Source organism: Arachis stenosperma, chromosome 9, assembly GCF_014773155.1.
Source record: "Arachis stenosperma cultivar V10309 chromosome 9, arast.V10309.gnm1.PFL2, whole genome shotgun sequence".
NCBI lineage: Eukaryota > Viridiplantae > Streptophyta > Magnoliopsida > Fabales > Fabaceae > Arachis > Arachis stenosperma.
Window position 1 is genome coordinate 124,845,945 of NC_080385.1, and position 27,947 is coordinate 124,873,891.

At 37.9% G+C, this 27,947-nt stretch overlaps 1 protein-coding gene and 1 non-coding gene across 2 annotated transcripts; both read left to right on the forward strand.

The window, feature by feature from the left end:
* The first annotated feature begins 19,965 nt into the window (after nt 1–19,965).
* On the forward strand, nt 19,966–20,073 carry LOC130953180 (small nucleolar RNA R71). Its single transcript, XR_009075353.1, has one exon. It is a non-coding gene; the product is annotated as a small nucleolar RNA R71 (small nucleolar RNA).
* A 7,108-nt stretch (nt 20,074–27,181) lies between these two features.
* On the forward strand, nt 27,182–27,643 carry LOC130949903 (uncharacterized). Its single transcript, XM_057878505.1, has one exon. The coding sequence runs from the start codon at nt 27,182–27,184 to the stop codon at nt 27,641–27,643; it is 462 nt and encodes a 153-aa protein (XP_057734488.1).
* Nucleotides 27,644–27,947: the final 304 nt, after the last annotated feature.

The following is a 27,947-nucleotide window of genomic DNA, read 5'->3' on the forward strand; positions in this document are numbered from 1 at the left end:
AGGTATAACTCATACTCTAATTCTACTCGATATCTGCTTGGACCCATGCTAACTTAAGCATCGGAGTGTCATTGCAGGTACACCCCCCCGCCGTTCAGCACACCAAGCTCGGGTCACAGACCCCTACCTCGGACCTTGCCTGAACGACCGAGCTACACGTTTCAGGTAACCCTCGGAACATTTTCCATGCATTAAAGATTTCTAAGTTTGGTGTCTTGCATGTTTTCTTTGCATCAAAAATTTTTCAAAAATATGTTCTTGATGTTCATCATGATCTTCAAAGTGTTCTTGGTGTTCATCTTGACATTCATAGCATTCTTGCATGCATTCATGGTTTTGATCTAAAAATTTCATGCATTGAGTATTTTTGTTGTTTTTCTCTCTCATCATTAAAAATTCAAAAATCAAAAAAATATCTTTTCCTTATTTCCCTCCAATTTTCAAAATTTTGGGTTGACTTGGTCAAAATTTTTAAAATTAGTTGTTTCTTACAAGTCAAGTCAAAATTTCAATTTTAAAAATCTTATCTTTTTAAAAAATCTTTTTCAAAAATCATATCTTTTTCATTTTTCTCTATTTTTCGAAAATTTCAAAAACATTTTTCAAATTTTTTTCAAAATCTTTTTCTTATCTTTACATCATATTTTCGAAAATTAGCTAACAATTAATGTGATTGGTTCAAAAATTTGAAGTTTGTTACTTTCTTGTTAAGAAAGGTTCAATCTTTAAGTTCTAGAATCTTATCTTGTAGTTTCTTGTTAGTGAAGTAAATAATTTTAAAAATTTTTTGAATTAAATCTTTTTAACTTTTATTTTATCTTTTTCAAAAATTTTATCTTTTTCAAAATTTGATTTCAAATATCTTATCTAACTTACTATCTTCTTATCTTTTTCAAATTTGATTTCAAATCTTTTTCAATTAACTAAACTAACTTTTTGTTTGTTTCTTATCTTTTTCAAAACCACCTAACTACTTTTCCCTCTCTAATTTTTGAAAATATCTCTCTCTTTTTCAAAAATTCTTTTTAATTAATTAATTGTTTCATGTTTTAATTTTAATTACATTTTATCTCTAATTTTCGAAAATCACTAACCCCTTTTTAAAATTATTTTCGAAATTTCCTTTTCTTTTCTTCTTCTATTCAATTATTTATTTACTAACACTTCTCTTCACCTCTCATCATCTAAATATCCGAATCTCCTTCTTCATTCTTCTACCCCTTTCTTTTTCTACTAACATAAAGGAATCTCTATACTGTGACATAGAGGATTCCTCTTTCTTTTCTTGTTTTCTTCTCTTTCATATGAGCAGGAACAGGGATAAAGGCACTCTTGTTGAAATTGATCCAGAACCTGAAAGGACTCTGAAGAGAAAATTAAGAGAAGCTAAATTACAACACTCCAGAAACAACCTTTCAGAAATTTTCAAACAAGAGAAGGAGATGGCAGCCGAAAATAATAATAATGCAAGGAGAATGCTTGGTGACTTCACAAAACCAACGTCTAAGTTTGATGGAAGAAGCATCTCCATTCCTGCCATTGGAGCCAATAACTTTGAGCTTAAGCCTCAACTAGTTGCTTTAATGCAACAAAACTGCAAGTTTTATGGACTTCCATCTGAAGATCCTTATCAGTTTTTAACTGAGTTCTTGCAGATCTGTGAGACTGTAAAGACGAATGGAGTTGATCCTGAAGTCTACAGACTCATGCTTTTCCCTTTTGCTGTAAGAGACAGAGCTAGAGTATGGTTGGATTCACAACCCAAGGATAGCCTGGACTCCTGGGATAAGCTGGTCACTGCCTTCTTGGATAAATTCTTTCCTCCTCAAAAGCTGAGCAAGCTGAGAGTGGATGTTCAAACCTTCAAACAAAAAGATGGTGAATCCCTCTATGAAGCTTGGGAAAGATACAAGCAGCTGACCAAAAGATGTCCATCTGACATGTTTTCAGAATGGACCATATTAGACATATTCTATTATGGTCTCTCTGAATTTTCGAAAATGTCATTGGACCATTCTGCAGGTGGATCTATTCACCTGAAGAAAACGCCTGGAGAGGCTCAAGAGCTCATTGACATGGTTGCAAATAACCAGTTCATGTACACCTCTGAGAGGAATTCCGTGAACAATGGGATATCTCAGAAGAAAGGAGTTCTTGAAATTGATACTCTGAATGCCATATTGGCTCAGAACAAAGTGTTGACTCAACAGGTCAACATGATCTCTCAAAATCTGAATGGATTGCAACATGCATCCAACAGTACTAGAGAGGCAGCTTCTGAAGAAGCTTATGATCCTGAGAACCCTGCCATGGCAGAGGTTAATTACATGGGTGAACCTTATGGAAACACCTATAACTCATCATGGAGAAATCATCCAAATTTCTCCTGGAAGGATCAACAAAAACCTCAACAAGGTTTTAACAATGGTGGACGCAATAGGCTGGGCAATAGCAAGCCATATCCATCATCTTCTCAGCAACAGACAGAGAACTCTGAACAAAACAATTCTAATTTAGCCAATATAGTCTCTGATCTGTCAAAAGCCACTTTCAGTTTCATGAATGAAACCAGATCTTCCATCAGGAATCTGGAGGCACAAGTAGGCCAGCTGAGTAAGAAAGTTATTGAAACTCCTCCCAGTATTCTCCCAAGTAACACAGAAGAGAATCCAAAAGGAGAGTGCAAGGCCATTGATTTAATCAAAGTGGCCGAATGCACTAGGGAGGAGGAGGACGAAAATCCTAGTGAGGAAAACCTCCTGGGACGCCCCTCAAGCAAGAAGGAGTTTCCTATTAAGGATCCAGAGGAATCTGAGGCTCATCTAGAAACCATAGAGATTCCATTTAATCTCCTTCTGCCATTCATGAGCTCTGAAGACTATTCTTCCTCTGAAGAGGATGAAGATGTGACTGGAGAGCAAGTTGCTCAATATTTAGGAGCCATCATGAAGCTGAATGCTAAGCTGTTTGGTAATGAGACTTGGGAAAGTGAACCTCCCTTGCTCATTAGTGAACTAGATACTTAGATTCAGAGAACTCTACCTCAAAAAAAGCAAGATCCTGGCAAGTTCTCAATACCTTGTACCATTGGCACCATGAGCTTTGAAAAAGCTCTATGTGACCTGGGGTCAGGGATAAATCTTATGCCACTCTCTGTAATGGAGAAGCTGGGGATCATTGAGGTACAACCTGCCTTGTTCTCATTACAATTGGCAGACAAGTCCATGAGACAAGCTTATGGAATAGTAGAGGACGTGCTAGTAAAGGTTGAAGGCCTTTACATCCCTACTGATTTCATAATCCTAGACACTAGGAAGGAAGATGATGAATGCATCATCCTAGGAAGACCTTTCCTAGCCACAGCAGGAGCTGTGATAGATGTCAACAGAGGAGAGTTAGTCCTTCAATTGAATGGGGACTACCTTGTGTTTAAGGCACATGGCCATCCCTCTATGACAAAAGAGAGTAAGCATGAAGAGCTTCTCTCAGTTCAGAGTCAAGAAGAAGAGCCTCCACAGTCAAACTCTAAGTTTGGTGTTGTGAGGCCACAACCAAACTCTAAGTTTGGTGTTAAGACCCCATATCCAAACTCTAAGTTTGGTGTTGGGACTACACAAAAATTGACCTGATCACCTTATGGCTCCATGAGAGCCACTGTCAAGCTATTGACATTAAAGAAGCGCTTGTTGGGAGGCAACCCAATTTTATTTATCTAATTTTATTTTATTTTGTTTCTTTGTTATTTTTGTGTTTTATTAGGTACATGATCATGAGGAGTCACGAAAAAAATCAAAAAAATTAAAAACAGAGTCAAAAACAGAAGAAAAAAATTTTTCACCCTGGAGGTAGCGCAGACTGGCGTTCAACGCCAGTAAGGTGCATCTGGCCGGCGTTCAACGCCAGAACAGAGCACCATTCTGGCGCTGAACGCCAGAAACAAGCAACAACCTGGCGTTAAACGCCAGGAACGTGCACAGAGAGGACAAACTGGCGCTGAACGCCAGAAACAAGCATGAAACTGGCGTTCAACGCCAGAAACATGCATTACATGGGCGTTAAACGCCCAGAACATGCACCAATGGGCGTTTGAACGCCAGAATGATGCATGAAGGCATTTTACATGCCTATATGGTGAAGGAATGATATTTGTTTTCACCTCAGGATCTGTGGACCCCACAGGATCCTCACCTCAGGATCTGTGGACCCCACAGGATCCCCACCTACCATATTCCCACCTTACCTTTTAATCCTAATCACACTCTCCTAATCCAAATCTCATTTCACCCTTCCCCATATCACACTTCCCAAAAACCTTCACCAATCACCTCAAGTTCTCTTCCCAATTCTTCCATTCACCATTCACATCAACCTCCTCTTCCCCATAAACCCCACCTACCCTCATAACATTCAAATTCAATTTCCCACCCATTCCCACCCAAATGGCCGAACTCCCACCCTCCCTCTCCCTATAAATAACCTTCCATTCTTCTTCATTTTCACACAACACAAATCCCTTCTTCTCCCATATAGCCGAACCTACTTCTCTCCCTCTCTACCATATTCTCTTCTTCTTCTTCTACTATTCTTTTCTTTCTTGCTCGAGGACAAGCAAATTTTAAGTTTAGTGTGGTAAAAGCATAAGCTTTTTTTTGTTTTTCCATTACCAATGGCACCTAAGGCCGGAGTTTCCTCAAGAAAAGGGAAAGGGAAAGCAAAAGCTTCCACCTCCGAGTCATGGGAGATGGAAAGATTCATCTCCAAGAGCCATCAAGACCACTTCTATGATGTTGTGGCAAAGAAGAAGGTGATCCCTGAGGTCCCTTTCAAGCTCAAGAAGAATGAGTATCCGGAGATCCGACATGAAGTTCAAAGAAGAGGTTGGGAAGTCTTAACCAACCCCATGCAACAAGTTGGAATTTTAATGGTTCAAGAGTTCTATGCCAATGCATGGATCACTAGGAACCATGACCAAGGTATGAACCCAAGTCCAAAGAATTATCTCACAATGGTTAGGGGGAAATACTTGGATTTCAGTCCGGAAAATATGAGGTTGGCGTTTCACTTACCCATGATGCAAGGTGATGAACGCCCCTACACAAGAAGGGTCAACTTTAATCAAAGATTGGACCAAGTCCTAATGGACATATGTGTGGAAGGCGCCCAATGGAGAATAGACTCCAAAGGCAAACCGGTCCAACTAAGAAGACTGGACCTCAAGCCTGTAGCTAGAGGATGGTTGGAGTTCATCCAAAGATCCATCATCCCTACAAGCAACCGATCTGAAGTTACTGTAGATCGGGCCATCATGATTCACAGCATCATGATTGGAGAGGAAGTAGAAGTTCATGAGGTCATCTTCAATGAACTCTACAAAATAGCCGACAAGCCTTCACCCATGGCACGGCTAGCCTTCCCTCACCTTATATGTCATCTATGTTACTCAGCTAGAGTTATCATAGAGGGAGATGTCTCCATTGAAGAAGACAAGCCCATCACCAAGAAGAGAATAGAGCAAGCTAGAGAAGCTCCTCACGGCCCTCAAGAAGTGCATGAGGGAGCTCATCATCAACAATTCCCTGAGATGCCTCAAGGAATGCACTTTCCTCCCAACAACTATTGGGAGCAACTCAACACCTCCTTAGAAGATTTGAGTCACAATGTGGGACAATTAAGGGTGGAACATCATGAGCACTCCATCATTCTCCAAGAAATAAGAGAAGATCAAAGAGTAATGAGGGAGGAGCAACAAAGGCAAGGAAGGGACATAGAAGAGCTGAAGAACATCATTGGTCCTTCAAGAAGAAGACGCCACTAGAGGTGGATTCATTCCTTGTTCTTTATTTTTTTCTGTTTTCGGTTTTTAATATTATGTTTATCTATGTTTTGTGTCTTTATTTCATGATCATTAGTATGTAACCATGCCTTAAAGCTATGAATAAAATCCATTAATCCTTCACTTCTCTTAAATGAAAAATGTTTTAATTCAAAAAGAACAAGAAGTACATAAATTTCGAAAATAGCTATTGAAATTAATTTAATTATATTGATGTGGTGACAATACTCTTTGTTTTCTGAATGAATGATTGAACAGTGCATATATCTTTTGATATTGTTGTTTATGAGTGTTAAAATTGTTGGATCTTGAAAGAATGATGAACAAAGAGAAATGTTATTGATGATCTGAAAAATCATGAAATTGATTCTTGAGGCAAGAAAAAGCAGTGAAAAAAAAATGGCTAAAAAGAGTATATAGAAAAAGAAGGAGCAGTAGAAAAAGCCAATAGCCCTTAAAACCAAAAGGCAAGGGTAAAAAGGATCCAAGGCTTTGAGCATCAATGGATAGGAGGGCCCAAGGAAATAAAATCCAGGCCTAAGCGGCTAAATCAAGATGTCCCTAACCATGTGCTTGTGTCATGAAGGTCCAAGTAAAAAGCTTGAGACTAAGTGGTTAAAGTCGTGATCCAAAGCAAAAGAGTGTGCTTAAGAGCTCTGGACACCACTAATTGGGGACTCTAGCAAAGCTGAGTCACAATCTGAAAAGGTTCACCCAGTTATGTGTCTGTGGCATTTATGTATCCAGTGGTAATACTGGAAAACAAAATGCTTAGGGCCACGGCCAAGACTCATAAGTAGCTGTGTTCAAGAATCAACATGCTTAACTAGGAAAGTCAATAACACTATCCGAAATTCTAAGTTCCTAGAGAAGCCAATCATTCTAAACTTCAAAGGAAAAAGTGAGATGCCAAAACTGTTCAGAAGCAAAAAGCTACAAGTCCCGCTCATTTAATTATAATTAATATTCATTGATATTTCTGAGTTTATAGTATATTCTCTTCTTTTTATCCTATTTGATTTTCAGTTGCTTGGGGACAAGCAACAATTTAAGTTTGGTGTTGTGATGAGCGGATAATTTATACGCTTTTTGGCATTGTTTTTAGGTAGTTTTTAGTAAGTTCAAGCTACTTTTAGGGATGTTTTCCTTAGTTTTTATGTTAAATTCACATTTCTGGACTTTACTATGAATTTGTGTGTTTTTCTGTGATTTCAGGTAAATTCTGACTGAAATTGAGGGATTTGAGCAAAACTCTGAAAAAGGCTGACAAAAGGACTGCTGATGCTGTTGGATTCTGACCTCCCTGCACTCGAAATGGATTTTCTGGAGCTACAGAACTCCAATTGGCGCGCTCTCAACGGCGTTGGAAAGTAGACATCCAGGGCTTTCCAGCAATATATAATAGTCCATACTTTATTCGAAGAATGACGACGTAACTTGGCGTTGAACGCCAAGTTCATGCTGCTGTCTGGAGTTAAACGCCAGAAAAACGTCATGATCCGGAGTTGAACGCCCAAAACACGTCATAACTCGGAGTTCAACTCCAAGAGAAGCCTAAAACTCAAAACAAATTTTACATATAAAACTAGTCACATTACCCGTCTCTCAGCCACATAGTTAATCTTTAGTCAAATGCCAATTCGTAATCACTTTAATACATTCACAAACAAATAGTACAAGCAAAAGATTCAATTCAATGTATAAGCAAGTCACAACAAGGCAAACAGCACAATCACAAAGTAATAAGACAAGTAAGCGCAATCAAATGAAAATGTGCAAACAACATGAGCTCATGTCTATCCCTAATGCAGGCCATGAGCTCACGTGTCGGTTGTCTACCCGCTCCCGACATTACCCAGGCACGAGTCCCAGATATGGTTTTCCAGATGCATACAGTGTGCTCATAAGTCTTACGGCTAGGTCGCATACAATGTGACTTCCAATGTTTTTCAATGTGCTTACATCTGGAAAACAATTCTCAGTGTGTGGGCGTCCCCCTATACATTTGGCACTAAGGCCCAAACAATGTCACATCTGCTCTCCTGTGGCAGACAGTCCCTTAAAGTTTTTCTTTATCTTTGTTCTCTGCTCTCCTGTGGCAGAGATTCTTTTAATTATCTCTCTTTCCTTTACTTTTCGTTCTCCTTCTTTTCTTTCTTATCAAACCAAACTCATATCATAATTTAAACGAAATCTCTTCTCAAAAGATTGGGTTTAACACATTATTCTTTTCTTGATAAATTGAATTCAAATAGAATAAATCTTTTCTTAACTAAATAAATCTCAAATAATCTAATTTTCTAAAACAAATCTTTTAAAATAGCATTTCAAACAAAGTCTCAAAGATTATAAAATTTTGGCAGCATTTCCTCTAAAATCCGGGCTTTGCCACCCTTCAAGGGTCCCAACCTAACCACCTTTCAAACCCTTTTCAAAACATTTTCAAGTAACAAATTATTTTCAATATTCACGCCGTTCAAAATATCAAATAGAATCAAATCATTTTCTTTAAAGCTAAGCCTCTTTCTATTTCAATAAAATTAGCTTGTTTCAAATCTTTTGCTTTTGAAATTTAAGGAAATTCATTTCTTCATTCAGACTTTACAAATCCTTTCGACCATACTTGTTTAACCTTTAATACTACCCAAAATCACCTTCTCGCGTATTTTTACCAGCCTTTCTTCAGCACCTATTCACCATCATACTAATATCAAAATTAGTTACCATCCACTTCCATAACCATAAATCTCAACATCAAACACAGTCTCAATTCAAACCAAATTCAATCCAATCTGAGTCTGTATGTTATTTTGGATTGGCTTATTTGAGCGAAAAAAGTATTTTTTATCAAAAATAAAATACTTTTATAAGTTTAAACACGTTTTTATACCTTTTAAGAAAAAATTTTGATTAGAAATAAAATATTTACTTTTTTTAAAAGGTAACAACACATTGCTTTAGAAAATAGAAGTAAAAGGCGATTTTAATATTTAAAATTTTTTTTTAAATAGTATATCTAAATATAAAATAATTTTTATCAATTTAAAAAATATTTAAAAGAATCACTTTTTTAAAAATCAATCCAAATTGACCATCTCTAACAATTAGATTGGTCATAAAAGTAGGTATTTATCATATTTTGATAAAAAAAGATTTTATAATTGAGAATTATTCTTTCTTCTAAAAAAAATAATTTATAAAAAATAAATAGGCTCATATATATATATATATATATATATATATATATATATATATATAGTTACTATTAGAATAAATTAAAACCTGTTCTAACCTGAATGGTCAAGATATAGCTCATCTGCCTTGGGTTTCTACGTCGAGCTATTAGGTCTTAGATCTCGAACTTATGCCTTCAACAAAGATATGCCTCCATAGGGGAAATGGACAACGTCACAGGAAGACAAGGGGGGAAGTTCTTGCAAAAGGTATTCCGAAGCTTAAGTTAGTATTGTATGTTGTAAATGTGTACCATTTATAAAAAGTGCCTTACCTCCCCTTTTATAGGGTGGAGTATTCGATGATAATATTTTGAAAGTTTCCCTCCTTTATGAGGAGTAATGTCAGATAGGGACGTTTATATTCAGATGATCGTTTTATAGGTAATTGAAACATTTAACGTTTTAGGCCGAGTTATACCATTTTAGCCGATCCATAACGCCCATTTAAGCCGATCAATAACACGCATATCATAGCATCCAGGCTCAGCCTAGTTGGTATTTTAATGAAGTAGGTTGAGCTTCAAAGCAAGAGGTATAACTCGACGTGTTATATCTGGGGAACTCAAGCAATTTTTGTTAGTGGTAAGCAATTTTTTGGGGAACTCAAGCAGTTAAATTTAATTGAGTTTTATGTTTGCTTTGGAATCCTAAGATTTAAGGTAAGGTTAAATCCATTTGGTGAAAACTAATTGAAAAGTAAAGTATTGAAGAAATGAGTAAGAGAGGTCAGTTCGATAAACTTTTTTACTCTTTCATTCCTGTATTTCTTCTTTCTTCATCTTCTATTTTTCTGAAAATTATGTATAAGAAAAAAGCTGATGATAGTAGATGATAGTGAGATGTATGGCTGGGTTGATGATGATGTAAAAATTTGAGGGTCTTTATTCGTGGATGGTGATAGTGTTGCTCAGGTTGATGTGAAGAGGGTTGTGAAGGAAGGTTCTGGTGTGGAGATGGAGTTGCTTCCTTGTGTTAGGTCTGAGCGTATTTTCCATAGAAGAGTTGACTTTGAGTTTTTTTTATATGTATAGTTGTGTTTTGGAAGAACTTCGTGTGAAGCTTCCTTTTACTGATTTCAAATGCAAAGTTTTAGAACAATTAAATTACGCACCTTCTCAATTTCACCCTAATGGTTGGGCGTTCTTGAGGTGCTTTGAAATTTTGATGGAGTATCTTGAGATAAAGCCTTCATTAAAACTGTTCTTTTCTTTGTTTCAAGCCAAAGGGTGTGGGTTAAATTGAACAGTACCCCTGGCTTTGGGATATTTAAACTATATAAATCTTTTTTTGAAGATTTTAAGAAAATGTTTTTAAAAGTAAAGTCTGTAGAAGAGAATTTACCCTTTTATTGGATGAGAATCTTGGTGAAAATTTTCCTTTGTACTGGTGCTGCCAGCCGCAACATATTTTGGCTCCCGAAGAGATAGATTTGAGGAGTGAGTGCAATATTGATTGTCTAGTTGAAGCAATTGATTAGAAAAACTTGTTATATGTTTTTGAATTGCTCCCCTGGGAAGAGGATAAAGGTCCTGTGTTGGATTATCTTGGTGAGTTTGCTATCAAGGTTTTTATTTATATTCTGATTTGTGATGCTGAAAGTGTTGTGGTTTGATGCATGTGGCAAGTATCCTGGAGTGTCAACAACAACCTTGAGGTCTCGCTTGAAAACAAAAAATCTAGAGAAAGAAGGTTCATTGGTGCGGAATTTACAACCACAAAATAACCGGCAAGTGCACTAGGTCTTACCAAGTAATACCTCAGGTGAGTGAGGGTCGATCCTACGAGGATTGATGGATCAAGCAACAATGATTAAGTGATTGGCTTAGTCAGACAAACAAAAAATGGTGTTTGAGAGTTCAAAAAGCATTAAACAGGAAACTCACAATATCAGGAGACAGACAATAAATAAGGTTGGAATAAAATATGGAGAAAGTAGTTAAGGTTTCAGAGTTATCTATTTTCCGGATTGACTTTTCTTATTAATTTATTTTAATCATGAAAGATTTAATTCCTGGCAAACTATATATAACTAAACCCTAATTCCTTAGACCTTTTTAGTCTCCTCTAAAATTCATCAACCGCCAATTCTTTGGTCAATTAATTCCAATTAGAGGGTGAAGTTCAATTATAGTTATATGCCATAGAAATCCTAATTACCCAAATATAAGAGGATTATATGTCACGTATCCCCTTAAATCCAGATAATTAGAAATTTAGGAGAATATATTTTCAAGCTGTTGTTCAAGTAAAAAGCTTTTCCAAGTTATACAAGAACTCGATTAGAAAGAGGGTCATACTTCCATTCTACCCAATTTCATAAAATAAAGAACGAAAACAATTCTTGAAATATAAATCAGTACATAAATTAAAATAGAAAAAACAAGGAACAGAATCAATCCATACAATAGACAGAGCTCCTAACCTTAATAGCAGAGGTTTAGTTGCTCATGGAAAATAGTGAAAACTAGGATTCAGGTAAACTGTAATTTACAGAATGAGATGGAATCCCCAAGAAGAGAAGTTTCTTTTCCCTTTTATATCTAATCCTAATAAATTTAAATTATACTTTTTTAAAACTAAATAATATCTTTTCCTATTTTTAAATAAAAATAAAGTTCAAATCAGAATTAATTAAAGCAATCTGCGCGTCTTCAATTGATGAATGGGGACCACTTGCTTCGTAGGGAGGCACACCTAACTTGGCATCAAGCCACGCCTTACTTGAGGTATGCAGTGATTGGAGCTACAAGGCTTGTGTTGTTGCACCCTACTTGAGTGAAGCAAAATCAATGTGGCGTGCTTTTGTTGTGGCATGCGCCTAACTCAAGCTTTAGTGAGCCTTGGAGTCACGCTCATTGTTGCATGTTGTTGATGCTGTCTTGCGCCTAACTTGAGAAATCTCAAGTTAGGCGCAGCCTTGGGCGAATTGGTGGGAGAGAAGTGTGGACTATTATATATCATTGAAAATCTTTGGAAGTTAGCTTTCCAACGCCACTGTCTCATTTCCCTTTAAATGCTTCTTCTTTGACAATAACTCCTTCATGAATTTGACATAGAGAGGCATTTACTCCAAAACCTCAGCAAAAGGAATATTGATTTGTAACTTTCTGAAGTCTTCCAAGAACTTTGAAAACTACTTGTCCTTGGTCTCCTTTTGAATTCTCTGAGAATATGGCATTTTAGGCTTGTACTCAGGAACCTTTGGCAATGTAGGATAAGTGTCAAGAGAGTCTGGGAATGGGTTGTCCGCACGCTTTGGAGGGGCGTGCTCTACTTCTTCCTTCTTCTCCTCTGGAGCTTCTTTTTCAACTGGCTCCTCATTAACTTGTGCTTCCATATTTGCTACTTGTCCACTTATCAAGGTGATAGCCTTGCATTCCTCTCTTAGATTTGAAATTGTGCTACCAGGAAGGCTATTAATGGTCATCTGATCAATTTTATTAACTTTTGTGGCTAATTGACCCATCTGAATCTCCAAGTTTTGAATTATATTTGTAGACCTCTCAGGTATTTACTTGCTCAGTTGACCCATTTGCACCTCCAAGTTTCTAATAGAGGCTCTGGTTTCCTGCATAAAACTCCTCATCATCTCCCAATTAGAATCTTGTTGGGATTGAGAATTTGCCTGCTGAGGTGGTTGTTGTTGATGAGACTAAAATTGGTGGTTATTATGATTGTTCTGTTCGTAACCGCCTTGAGAATTATTGTTGAAATTCTGAGATCTCTGAGGTTGGTCCCTCCACTCAAGATTGTATGTCTTAGAGTATGGATCATTATTGGGGTGTCTAGGACCATTCCCCATGTAATTTACCTGTTTAGAAAAAGTTTGAGCATAATCATAATTCTTATTTTGTATAAAATTACCTGTCATGTCATAAGGGACCTCTTGAGGTGGATTTTGGGTGTTGATAGCTGAGACTTGTATGCCACCCATCTACCGAGTAAGTAGATTTATTTGCTGAGACATAAGGTTGTTCTGAGCAATAATAGCATTAATAGCTCCCATTTCTAACACACCTCTCTTCTGAAAAGTCTCAAAGTTCATAGGATTCCTGTTAGATGAGTATAAATATTGATTGCTAGCAACCAACTCAATAAGCTCAATAGTCTCTTCCAGTGTCTTCCTCATGTGCAATGAACCACCCGCAGAATTATCTAAGCACATCTTGGACATTTCACTCAAGTCTTCATAAAAGATATCTAGTTGGGTCCATTTAGAGAACATGTCCGAAGGGTATTGCCTAGTCAGCAACTTGTACCTCTCCCAAGCTTCATAGAGGGTCTCACCATCCTTCTGCCAAAAGGTCTGAACCTCCACCCTAAGCTTAGTCAACTTCTTTGGTGGGAAAAATTTAGTAAGAAACCCAGTGAAAACCTTATTCCAAGTATCCAAACTCTCCTTGGATTAAGAATCTAGCCATAGCTTTGCTCTGTCCTTCAAGGCAAATGGGAAGAGCATGAGTTTGTACACCTCAGGATTCACCCCATTAGTTTTCACAGTATCACAAATCTGTAGAAAATTAGAGATAAACTGATTGGGATTTTCCTGAGGGAGTCCATGATACTGGTAGTTTTGTTGCACTAGGGTGACCAATTGTGGCTTCAACTCAAAGTTGTTTGCAGCTATAGGAGGCACCACAATACTTTTTCTATAAAGATCTGCAGTAGGAGTAGTGTAAGAGCCAAGCACTCTCCTGGGTTGTTCATTCCCATTCGGATTTGCCATATTGGCATTAGCAGCATTATTATGATCCATAGTGAATTTGGTGCTTGTTGCAAACGCCGTCTAAAAGTCCTTTTGGGTTCAGGATCAAAGTCTAAAAGTGGTTCTTTGTCCCTGTTCCTGCTCATAAACAGACATAAGACAAGAAAGGTGGAAATCTCTACGTCAAAGTGCAGAGAATTCCCAATGAGATAACCTGTGTAAAAGAAATAAAATAAAACAACTAAATAAAAAAAATTAAAACTTTCAAAATATTTTTTATAAAAAAATATAGATAGGTAAATTAAAACAAAATTACTAGGTGACACCAAACTTAATTTCAGAAATTAAAAAAAATATATTAATGCTATTTATTTATTTTTTTTCGAGAATACTAAAGCAAAATTTAAACAAAATTAAAACTAAAACACCTAATCTAAGCAATCAAATGACTAATAGTTGTTAATCACTAACCAGCAAGTGCACTGGGTCGTACCAAGTAATACCTCAGGTGAGTGAGGGTTGATCCCATGATGATTGATGGATCAAGAAACAATGATTGAGTGATTGGCTTAGACAGATAAACAGAAAATGGTGTTTGAGAGTTCAAAAAGCATTAAACAGGAAACTCACAACAAGACAGACAATAAATAAGTTGGGATTAAAATATGGAGAAAGCAGTTAATGTTTTAGAGTTATCTATTTTCCAGATTGACATTTCTTATAAATTTATTTTAATCATGAAAGATTTAATTCCTGGAAAACTATATATGACTAAACCCTAATTCCTTAGACCTTTTTAGTCTTCTCTAAAATTCATCAACCGCCAATTCCTCGGTCAATTAATTCCAATTAGAGGGTGAAGTTCAATTATAGTTATATGCCACAAAAATCCTAATTATCCAAATATAAGAGGATTATATGTCACTGGTGCACGAAATTGTGATCACTACAATTTCGCACAACTAACCAGCAAGTGCACTGGGTCGTCCAAGTAATACCTTACGTGAGTAAGGGTCGATCCCACGGAGATTGGTGGTATGAAGCAAGCTATGGTCATCTTGTAAATCTCAGTCAGGCAGACTCAAATGGGTATAGTGATAAACGAAAATACATAAAGATAAAGATAGAGATACTTATGTATATCATTGGTGTAAGAGCTTCAGACAAGTGTATGAAGATGCCTTCCCTTCCGTCTCTCTGCTTTCCTACTGCCTTCATCCAATCCTTCTTACTCCTTTCCATGGCAAGCTCGTGTAGGGTTTCACTGTTGTCAGCAGCTACCTCCCATCCGCGCAGTGAAAGCTAATGCACACACTCTGTCACAGTGCTGCCAATCACCGGTTTGGTTCCCTCCCCTACCGGAATAGAATAACTCTTTTGCGTCTGTCACTAACGCCCAGTAGGTTACAGGTTTGAAGCACGTCACAGTCATTCAATCATTGAATCCTACTCAGAATACCACAAACAAGGTTTAGACCTTCCGGATTCTCTTGAATACCGCCATCAGGTCCTGCCTATACCACGAAGATTCCGATTAAAGAATCCAAGAGATATTCACTAAGCCTCAGATGCTTGTAGAACAAGAATGGTTGTCAGCCACCTTGTTCATGGGTGAGAATGGTGATGGGCGTCAATCATCACCTTCATCATGTTGAAGAACAAGTGATATCTTGGTAAAAGAACAAGCGGAATTGAATGGAAGAACAATAGTAATTGCATTAATACTCGAGGTACAGCAGAGCTCCACACCCTTAATCTATGGTGTGTAGAAACTCCACCGTTGAAAATACATAAGAACAGAGTCTAGGCATGGCCGAATGGCCAGCCTCCCAAAAGAGGGTTCAATCATAAAAACATGATCAAAAGATCAAAAACAATCCAAAGATTAAAATACAATAGTAAAAGGTTCTACTTATAGAAAACTAGTAGCCTAAGGTGTACAAAGATGAGTAAATGACATAAAAATCCACTTCTGGGCCCACTTGGTGTGTGCTTGGGCTGAGCAATGAAGTAATTTTCGTGTAGAGACTCTTCTTGGCGTTTAACTCCCATTTTGGTGCCAGTTTGGGCGTTTAACTCCCATTTAGGTGCCAGTTCCGGCGTTTAACGCTGGGATTTCTGTAGGTGACTTTGAACGCCGGTTTGGGCCATCAAATCTTGGGCAAAGTATGGACTATTATATATTGCTGGAAAGCCCAGGATGTCTACTTTCCAACGCCGTTGAGATCGCGCCAATTGGGCTTCTGTAGCTCCAGAAAATCCACTTCGAATGCAGGGAGGTCAGAATCCAACAGCATCTGCAGTCCTTTTCAGTCTCTGAATCAGATTTTTGCTCAGGTCCCTCAATTTCAGCCAGAAAATACCTGAAATCACAGAAAAACACACAAACTCATAGTAAAGTCCAGAAAAGTGAATTTTAACTAAAAACTAATAAAAATATAATAAAAACTCAACTAAAACTAGCAAAAACATACTAAAAACAATGCCAAAAAGCATACAAATTATCCGCTCATCACAACACCAAACTTAAATTGTTGCTTGTCCTCAAGCAACTGAAAATCAAATAAGATAAAAAGAAGAGAATATACTATAGACTCCAAATTATCAATGAAACATAGCTCCAAATTAGATGAGCGGGACTAGTAGCTTTTTGCCTCCAAACAGTTTTGGCATCTCACTTTATCCTCTGAAATTCAGAATGATTGGCTTCTTTAGGAACTCCGAATCCAGATAGTGTTATTGATTCTCCTAGTTAAGTATGATGATTCTTGAACACAGCTACTTATTGAGTCTTGGCCGTGGCCCAAAGCACTCTGTCTTCCAGTATTACCACCGGATACATACATGCCACAGACACATAATTGGGTGAACCTTTTCAGATTGTGACTCAGCTTTGCTAGAGTCCCCAATTAGAGGTGTCCAAGGTTCTTAAGCACACTCTTATTGCCTTGGATCACAACTTTATTTCTTTCTTTTTCTTTCTTTTTCTTCCTTTTTCTTTTTCTCCCTTTTTCTTTTCGTTTTTTTTTTTTTTGTATTCACTGCTTTTTCTTGCTTCAAGAATCATTTTTATGATTTTTCAGATCCTCAGTAACATGTCTCCTTTTTCATCATTCTTTCAAGAGCCAACAATTTTAACATTCATGAACCACAAATTCAAAAGACATATGCACTGTTCAAGCATACATTCAGAAAACAAAAAGTATTGTCACCACATCAAACTAATTAAGCTAGTTTTAAAGATGAATTTGAAATCCTGTACTTCTTGTTCTTTTGTGATAAAAACAGTTTTCATTTAAGAAAGGTGATGGATTCATATTGATAGCTTTAAGGCATAGACACTAAGACACTAATGATCATAAGACACAAACATAGATAAACATAAAGCATAATTTTCGAAAAACAGAAAAGCAAAGAACAAGGAGATTAAAGAACGGGTCCACCTTAGTGATGGCGGCTTGTTCTTCCTCTTGAAGATCCTATGGAGTGCTTGAGCTCCTCAATGTCTCTTCCTTGCCTTTGTTGTTCCTTTCTCATGATTCTTTGATCTTCTCTAATTTCATGGAGGAGGATGGCATGTGCTTCACCCTTAGTTGTCCCATGTTGGAACTTAATTCTCCTAGGGAGGTGTTTAGTTGCTCCCAATAGTCTTGTGGAGGAAAGTGTATCCCTTGAGGTATCTCAGGGATCTCATGATGAGAGGGGTCTCTTGTTTGCTCCATCTTCTTCTTAGTGATGGGCTTGAGGTCATGCCTTCTCAGTTGAACCGGCTTTGGATGCCATAAATGGTTATGGAAAAACAAAAAGCAATGCTTTTACCACACCAAACTTAAAAGGTTTGCTCGTCCTCGAGCAAAAGAAGAGGGAAGAGAGTAGAAGAAGAAGAAATGGAGGAGAGGGAGATGGCTTTGTGTTCGGCCATGTATGGGGAGAAGTGGTGGTTTATGAAGGATGGATGTGAGTGGTGAAGAGAAAGAGATGTTGAGGTGATTGGTGAATGGGTGAAGAAGAAGAGAGAGTGGTAGGGTTGTTTGGGGATCCTGTGGGGTCCACAGATCTTGTGGTGTCAAGGAAAAGTCATCCCTGCATCAATTGGCATCAAAAATCACGTTTTGACCCATTTCTGGCGTTAAACGCCGGGCTGATGCCCATTCCTGGCGTTTAACGCCAGGTTCTAGCCCTTTTCTGGCGTTTAACGCCAGTCTGGTGCCCCTTTCTGGCGTTAAACGCCCAGAATGGTGCCAGACTGGGCGTTAAACGCCCAACTGCTAGGCTTACTGGCGTTTAAACGCCAGCAGCTTCTTCCTCCAGGGTGTGCTGTTTTTCTTCCTGTTTTTCATTATGTTTTTGCTTTTTCAATGGATTTTGTGACTTCTCATGATCATCAACCTACAAAATAAAGTAAAATAACAAAAGAAAATAATTAATTATAAAACATTGGGTTGCCTCCCAACAAGCGCTTCTTTACTGTCATTAGCTTGACAGAGGACTCCCATGGAGCCTCAGAAATACTCAGAACCGTGTTGGACCCTCCCAACACCAAACTTAGAGTTTGAATGTGAGGGTTCAACACCAAACTTAGAGTTTGGTTGTGGCCTCCCAACACCAAACTTAGAGTTTGACTGTGGGGGCTCTGTTTGGCTCTGTTTTGAGAGAAGCTCTTCATGCTTCCTCTCCATGATGATAGAGGGATATCCTTGGGCCTTAAACACCAAGGATTCTTCATTCACTTGAATGATCAACTCTCCTTTATCAACATCAATCACAGTCTTTGCTGTGGCTAGGAAGGGTCTGCCAAGGATGATGGATTCATCCATGCACTTCCCAGTCTCTAGGACTATGAAATCAGTAGGAATGTAATGGTCTTCAACCTTAACCAGAACATCCTCTACAAGTCCATAGGCTTGTTTTCTTGAATTGTCTGCCATCTCTAGTGAGATTTTTGCAGCTTGCACCTCAAAGATCCCTAATTTCTCCATTACAGAGAGGGGCATGAGGTTCACACTTGACCCTAAGTCACACAAGGCCTTCTTGAAGGTCATGGTGCCTATGGTACAAGGTATAGAAAACTTCCCAGGATCCTGCCTCTTTTGAGGCAATTGTTGCCTAGACAAGTTATCCAGTTCTTTGGTGAGCAAAGGGGGTTCATCCTCCCAAGTCTCATTTCCAAATAACTTGTCATTTAGCTTCATGATTGCTCCAAGGTATTTAGCAACTTGCTCCTCAGTGACATACTCATCCTCTTCAGAGGAAGAATACTCATCAGAGCTCATGAAAGGCAGTAGTAAGTCCAAGGGAATCTCTATGGTCTCAGTATGAGCCTCAGATTCCCAAGGTTCCTCATTAGGGAACTCATTGGAGGCCAGTGGACGTCCAGTGAGGCCTTCCTCAGTGGCGTTCACTGCCTCTTCTTCCTCCCAGAATTCGGCCATATTTATGGCTTTGCACTCTCCTTTTGGATTTTCTTCAGTGTTACTTGGGAGAGTGCTTGGGGGAAGTTCAGTAATTTTCTTGCTCAGCTGACCCACTTGTCCTTCCAAATTCCTAATGGAGGATCTAGTTTCATTCATGAAACTTTGAGTGGTTTTGATTAGATCAGAGACCATGGTTGCCAAGTCAGAGGTATTCTGCTTAGAGCTCTCTGTCTGTTGCTGAGAAGATGATGGAAAAGGCTTGCTATTGCTAAACCTGTTTCTTCCACCATTATTATTATTGAAACCTTGTTGAGGTCTCTCTTGATTCTTCCATGAGAGATTTGGGTGATTTCTCCATGAAGAATTATAGGTGTTACCATAGGGTTCTCCTAGGTAATTCACCTCTTCCATTGAAGGGTTCTCAGGATCATAAGCTTCTTCCTCAGATGAAGCATCCTTAGTACTGCTTGGTGCATTTTGCATTCCAGACAGACTTTGAGAAATCAAATTGACTTGTTGAGTCAATATTTTATTCTGAGCCAAAATGGCATTCAGAGTGTCAATCTCAAGAACTCCTTTCTTCTGACTAGTCCCATTGTTCACAGGATTCCTTTCAGAAGTGTACATGAATTGGTTATTTGCAACCATTTCAATCAATTCTTGAGCTTCTGCAGGCGTCTTCTTCAGATGAAGAGATCCTCCAGCAGAGCTATCCAAGGACATCTTAGATAGTTCAGAGAGACCATCATAGAAAATACCTATGATGCTCCATTCAGAAAGCATGTCTGAGGGACATCTTCTGATTAATTGTTTGTATCTTTCCCAAGCTTCATAGAGGGATTCTCCATCCTTCTGTCTGAAGGTTTGGACTTCCACTCTAAGCTTACTCCATCTTTGTGGTGGAAAGAACTTTGCCAAGAAGGCACTGACTAGCTTTTCCCAAGAGTCCAGGCTTTCTTTAGGTTGAGAATCCAACCATATTCTAGCTCTGTCTCTTACAGCAAAAGGGAATAGCATCAGTCTGTAGACCTCAGGGTTAACCCCATTAGTCTTGACTGTGTCACAGATTTGCAAGAATTCAGCTAAGAACTGATGAGGATCTTCCATTGGAAGTCCATGGAACTTGCAATTCTGTTGCATTAGAGAAACTAATTGAGGCTTAAGCTCAAAGTTGTTTGCTCCAATGGCAGGGATAGAGATGCTTCTCCCATAAAAATCAGGAGTAGGTGCAGTAAAGTCACCCAGCAGCTTCCTTGCATTGTTTGCATTATTGTTGTTTTCGGCTGCCATGTCTTCTTCTTCTTTGAAGAATTCGGTCAGGTCCTCTAAAGAGAGTTGTGCTTTGGCTTCTCTTAGCTTTCTCTTTAAGGTCCTCTCGGGTTCAGGGTCAGCTTCAACAAGAATGCTTTTGTCTCTGCTCCTGCTCATATGAAAGAGAAGAGAACAAGAAAATATGGAATCCTCTATGTCACAGTATAGAGATTCCTTGAAGTGTCAGAGGAAGAAAAATGGAAGACAGAGGTAAAAAATTCGAACTTATCAAAGAAGATGAAGTTCGAATTTTGCATTGAGGGATAGTGTTAGTCCAAAAATAGAAGGATGTGAGAAGGAGGAAAGTAATTTTCGAAAATTAAGTAAAAGATTTTGAAAACATTTTGAAAAACACTTAATTGATTTTCGAAAATAAGAGTGGAAAAGAAATCAAGTGATTTTTGAAAAAGATTTTGAAATTAGAAGTTAAAAAGATTTGATTGAAAACTATTTTGAAAAAGATGTGATTAAAAAGATTTGATTGAAAAGTTATGGTTTTAAAAAGATGTGATTGAGAAGATATGATTTGAAAACAATTTTTTAAAAGATATGATTTGAAAACAATTTTAAAAGATATGATTTGAAAACAATTTGAAAAGATATGATTTTAAAAATTAATGACTTGCCTAACAAGAAAAGATATGATTCAAACATAAAACCTTCCTAAACAGAAAAGGCAAAAAAATGTTCAATCAAATCATTAATTGTTAGTAAGTATCTTTGAAAAAGGAAATAAATTGATTTTGAAAACATTTGATTGAAAAGATATGATTTGAAAAAGATTTGATTTTGAAAAACTTTGAAAACTTGAAAAAAATTGATTTTGAAAACAAAATCTTCCCCCTTTGCCATCCTGGCGTTAAACGCCCAGAATGGTGCACATTCTGGCGTTTAACGCCCAAAACTATACCCTTTTGGGCGTTAAACGCCCAGCCAGGCACCCTGGCTGGCGTTTAAACGCCAGTCTGTCTTCTTCACTGGGCATTTTTGAATGCCCAGCTTTTTCTGTGTGATTCCTCTGCAGTATGTTCTGAATCTTCAATTCTCTGTATTATTGACTTGAAAAGACACAAATTAAAAATATTTTTGGATTTTTAATAATAAGGAATAATTAAAATGCAACTAAAATCAAATGCATGCAAGACACCAAACTTAGCAGTTTGTATACTACTGACACTAACAAGATGATAATGCACATGAGAAACAACAAAACACTCAAGTCAATAGAATTCAAAGATCAAAACAAGGAAATCATCAAGAACAACTTGAAGATTAATGAAGACACATGCATAAATTCAAAAAAAAAATGCAAGAAAAACAGAAACATGCAATTGACACCAAACTTAGAATGAGACTCTATACTCAAACAAGAAATATTTTTGGATTTTATGATTTTGTAAATTTTTTTTTGGTTTTTTCGAAAATTAGGTGAAAAGGAAAATAAAGGTATCAAAATTCTTAATGAGAATTCCAGGAATCATGCAATGTTAGTCTAAAGCTTTAGTCTAAAGGAATTAGACATAGCTAGCTAAGCTTCAGCAAGACATTGCATTCAAGAGCTAAATTGATGATGATCAATCAGCTTTGGTGATGATAAGAACATCACCTTGAAACACTAGAATTCATTCTTAAGAACTCTGAAGAAAAATAATACCTAATCTAAGCAACAAGATGAACCGTCAGTTGTCCATACACAAGAACAATCCCCGGCAACGGCGCCAAAAACTTGGTGCACGAAATTGTGATCACTACAATTTCGCACAACTAACCAGCAAGTGCACTGGGTCGTCCAAGTAATACCTTACGTGAGTAAGGGTCGATCCCACGGAGATTGGTGGTATGAAGCAAGCTATGGTCATCTTGTAAATCTCAGTCAGGCAGACTCAAATGGGTATAGTGATAAACGAAAATACATAAAGATAAAGATAGAGATACTTATGTATATCATTGGTGTAAGAGCTTCAGACAAGTGTATGAAGATGCCTTCCCTTCCGTCTCTCTGCTTTCCTACTGCCTTCATCCAATCCTTCTTACTCCTTTCCATGGCAAGCTCGTGTAGGGTTTCACTGTTGTCAGCAGCTACCTCCCATCCGCGCAGTGAAAGCTAATGCACACACTCTGTCACAGTGCTGCCAATCACCGGTTTGGTTCCCTCCCCTACCGGAATAGAATAACTCTTTTGCGTCTGTCACTAACGCCCAGTAGGTTACAGGTTTGAAGCACGTCACAGTCATTCAATCATTGAATCCTACTCAGAATACCACAGACAAGGTTTAGACCTTCCGGATTCTCTTGAATGCCGCCATCAGGTCCTGCCTATACCACGAAGATTCCGATTAAAGAATCCAAGAGATATTCACTAAGCCTCAGATGCTTGTAGAACAAGAATGGTTGTCAGCCACCGTGTTCATGGGTGAGAATGGTGATGGGCGTCAATCATCACCTTCATCATGTTGAAGAACAAGTGATATCTTGGTAAAAGAACAAGCGGAATTGAATGGAAGAACAATAGTAATTGCATTAATACTCGAGGTACAGCAGAGCTCCACACCCTTAATCTATGGTGTGTAGAAACTCCACCGTTGAAAATACATAAGAACAGAGTCTAGGCATGGCCGAATGGCCAGCCTCCCAAAAGAGGGTTCAATCATAAAAACATGATCAAAAGATCAAAAACAATCCAAAGATTAAAATACAATAGTAAAAGGTTCTACTTATAGAAAACTAGTAGCCTAAGGTGTACAAAGATGAGTAAATGACATAAAAATCCACTTCTGGCCCACTTGGTGTGTGCTTGGGCTGAGCAATGAAGTAATTTTCGTGTAGAGACTCTTCTTGGCGTTTAACTCCCATTTTGGTGCCAGTTTGGGCGTTTAACTCCCATTTAGGTGCCAGTTCCGGCGTTTAACGCTGGGATTTCTGTAGGTGACTTTGAACGCCGGTTTGGGCCATCAAATCTTGGGCAAAGTATGGACTATTATATATTGCTGGAAAGCCCAGGATGTCTACTTTCCAACGCCGTTGAGAGCGCGCCAATTGGGCTTCTGTAGCTCCAGAAAATCCACTTCGAGTGCAGGGAGGTCAGAATCCAACAGCATCTGCAGTCCTTTTCAGTCTCTGAATCAGATTTTTGCTCAGGTCCCTCAATTTCAGCCAGAAAATACCTGAAATCACAGAAAAACACACAAACTCATAGTAAAGTCCAGAAAAGTGAATTTTAACTAAAAACTAATAAAAATATAATAAAAACTCAACTAAAACTAGCAAAAACATACTAAAAACAATGCCAAAAAGCATACAAATTATCCGCTCATCAGTCACGTATCCCGTTAAATCCAGATAATTAGAAATTTAGGAGAATATATTTTCAAGTTGTTGTTGAAGTAAAGAGCTTTTCCAAGTTATACAAGAACTAAATTAGAAAGAGGGTCATACTTCCGTTCCACCCAATTTCATAAAATAAAGAACGAAAATAATTCTTGAAATATAAATCAGTACATAAATTAAAATAGAAAAAACAAGGAACAGAATCAATCCATATGATGCCAAGGCATCTTAGGCTAGTTTCACTAGCATTTTTCTGTTAGTTTTAGTTGTTTTATGCATTTTCTTGAGCTTAAAGTAACCAAGAATGGTTAAATGAACAACAAAGCAATGAACTATCCAAAACATTATGATTTTGATGCAAATTCCATGAGTTTTTAGTGATATTACTTGAATGCTATGAATGGATGAATTCTCATGAAATTTTGCAAGACTTTGATGCAATTGTTTGGATGATTTTCAGGGAAGAGAGGCTAGGCAAAAAAGCAACAAAATCAATAAAGGAAGCTTGAAATTCAAATGGGACGTTTAAGCTCCAGTTTAAGCCTAAACTGGAGCTTAAACGCCAAAATCATGAGAAGAGAGGAAATGCTGTAACTGGCGTTTAACCTCCAGTTTGACCTCAAACTGGAAGTTAAACGCCAGAAGCAAGAGAGGCACCAGAAGAGTTCCACGTTTAACCTCCAGTTTGACCTCAAACTGGAGGTTAAACGTGTTCGATAGTTTTTCTCCTCCAGGGTGTGTTCTTCATTTCCAAGTTTAACCTCCAGTTTGACCTCAAACTGGAGGTTAAACGTGTTCGATCCAAATTGCCTCCAGGGGTTGCTTTCTTCATTTCCAAGTTTAACCTCCAGTTTGACCTTAAACTGGAGGTTAAACGTGTTCGACTATGTACACTCCTGGGGTGTTTTCTTCCAATTCCATGTTTAAGTTTTAGTTTGACCTTAAACTAAAACTTAAACTTCAACTTAAACACCACCATTTGAAAAGGTTTCTGGGCCAATTATATTGAAGTTTAAGTTAGCAATTGAGCACAAATATTAACTTAAACTTATTATGGCATGAAACCCAATTGAATATCATGGTTTATGGGATTGGGCCTCAAGAATTGATGAGTCTGGAACTTCAAATTATTGAGTCTTGTGTCATTACTTGTTTATCACTAAGTTTGGTCAATGAATGTTACAGAATTGGATCACAGCCTCATCAGGATTATGGACCATAAGCCTAAAGCAAAAGGAAATCAAGGAAAGGCCTCAAAGCCCAAGAAACACAACAGAAGCTCAATGTAGAAAGTGTATAAATAGGATAGAATTGAAGTTAGTTAGCACTTTTCGACACTTTAGAACTTTTCATATTGTGTAATTGAATTCTGAGCAATGAATCACTAAACCCCTTTCATTGGGTTAGGGAGCTCTATTGTAATTCAATGAATCAATAATAGTTTTATCTTCTTCTTCAATCTTTTCTCTTGAATTTTGTTAGAAAGCTTCTCGATCTAATTCCATTGGGTAGTTGTCTTGGAAAAGAAACTACCCATAATTGGAATCCTTCGGAACCTTGGGAAAGGAATGATGGATTCATGCTAGAGAAGCTTTCTCACAGTGAATTGGATTGGGGTTTGGATGGATATTGTGACATGTAATCCTACCAAATTGTGGTTCATGAAACTGTGTGGTATAATCAGTGATCGAGCATCATCTCTTCTTATGAACATTTAAACCAAGGGATTGGGAATTTGTTTGTTTTTAGAGAGAATTGGTGAGCCAAGGAATTGGGATCCAATCATATAAGATTGCCAAGCAAGATTCAATGAATGCATTGGTTGAGGAAGAGATGAAAATGTTTTGATTCGGAGATTTCAATATCTCCTGACCCCAATGAACTCCCCATCTCTGATCTACCCTTTTCTATTTACATTCTGCAAATTTCAATTCATGCAATCACCCCAATTCCCTTTTACTTTCAGCAATTTACTTTCTCGCACTTTAATTCTCGCAATTTAAGTTTATGCAATTTCAATTCCTTGCAATTTACGTTTCCTGCCACATTTACTTTATGCAAATTCACCTCCAAAAGTTGATTCCGCTCAACTAAACAAACTTTTAATTCGAATTGCTCATTCAACCAATCCTTGTGGGATTCGACCTCACTCTATTGTGAGTTTTTACTTGACGATAACCGGTGCACTTGCCGGAAGGAATTTTGCCGATCGTGCAATTTCCTTAATCGTAGCTATACTCAGTTTATAGCGCATCAAGTTTATGGCGCCGTTGCCGGGGATTGGTTTTCGATTGACAATTCTCAAATTGGAAGTTAACTAGATTGAGCATTTTTCTTGTTTTGTTAATTTAGTTCAAGTTACTTGTTGAATTTTAATTTCTGCACTCTGTTACTTGCTTTTTCTTTCTTATGCCTTTCAATTCTAGCAACTAACTCACTGACCCACTAACTGTTTGAATTAATTCCTCAATTGCTCTAACCATACTCTTCCATTAACCAAGAGTATTCCACTTATTTGTTGCTTGTGGTGTGTTCTTGTATGACAGGTAGAAGAGGAAAGGCATCAACTCCTCCATATACCGAACCAGAGAGGACCCTTCATAGACGTAGAAGGGAAGCAAGAGGGAAGAGAGTATTGAGAGAGGAAGAATCTGAAGGAGAATCTGAGGACAACTTTGAGGAAGCTCTAGATCTTAACATGGATAGAGAATTTCACAACCATGAGAGGGATGATGGAAACAATGCCATTCCTGAGAGGAGGGTTCTTGGTTCATACATAAACCCAACCTCTGGGAATTGTGGTAGCAGCATTCAGAAACCACCCATTCAGGCCAACAATTTTGAACTCAAACCACAGCTAATATCACTGGTGGAGAACCATTGTTCCTTTGGTGGGAGTGCTAATGAAGATCCAAACCAACATCTCACCAAATTTCTGAGAATTTGCGATACTGTGAAGTCCAATGGAGTCCAGGATGATGCCTATAAACTGCTCTTGTTCCCATTTTCACTTAGGGACAAGGCAGCTAAGTGGTTGGAATCATTTCCAAGGGACAGCTTAACAACCTGGGATGAGGTGGAGAGCAAGTTTCTGGCACGTTTCTACCCCCCACAAAAGGTCAATAGGCTTCGATCTGAGGTTCAGACTTTTAGACAACAAGATGGTGAGACGCTCTACGAGGCATGGGAAAGGTTCAAAGAATTGACAAGGAAATGTCCACCAAACATGTTCCCTGACTGGGTGCAATTGCATATTTTCTATGATGGACTTTCTTATGAATCAAGGAAGGACTGGTCGATTAAGCTAGATGATGCTCTTTGGGCATATAGGACAGCTTTCAAAACACCAATTGGAATGTCTCCTTACCAACTAGTATATGGAAAGGCTTGCCATTTGCCACTGGAGTTGGAGCACAAGGCATTCTGGGCCTTGAAACTCTTAAACTTGGACAGCAAAGCTGCTGGAGAAAGAAGGATGTTGCAAATTCAAGAGTTGGAAGAATTCAGAGCTGAAGCTTATGAGAATGCCAAAATTTACAAAGAAAGAGCAAAGAAGAAGCATGACAGCAACATAGCCCCAAGGAAATTTGAAGAGGGACAAAAAGTATTGCTCTACAATTCTAGGCTGAAGCTATTTCCAGGGAAGCTAAAATCAAGGTGGTCTGGACCATTCCTTGTCACCAAAGTCTCCCAATATGGACAAGTAGAAATCATGGAAGAAAAGTCACAAAGAACCTTCACTGTGAATGGTCAAAGACTCAAACATTACTTGGGAGATGTAGAGGAGAAAGACAAGGTTAAATATCACCTCAACTGAGGAAACTGACCGTCAAGCTAATGACGTTAAAAGAGCGCTTGTTGGGAGGCAACCCAACCTGAGGTAACACTCTTTTGCTGTCTCTTTTATTTGTTTCAATAAAAAGGGTAAAGTAGTTTCTGTGCATTGCAAAGAATTAAGTTTGGTGTTTCACACCAAACAATGAATTTGTGGATCAATAATTCAAAGGGGAATGTGTGACTCTAAGTTTGGTGTTCCACCATTAAGATCAACTGAACACAACAACCTTTGAATTATATGAAAGAAACAACCATTCTAAGCAATCACAGAAATGCTTAAAATC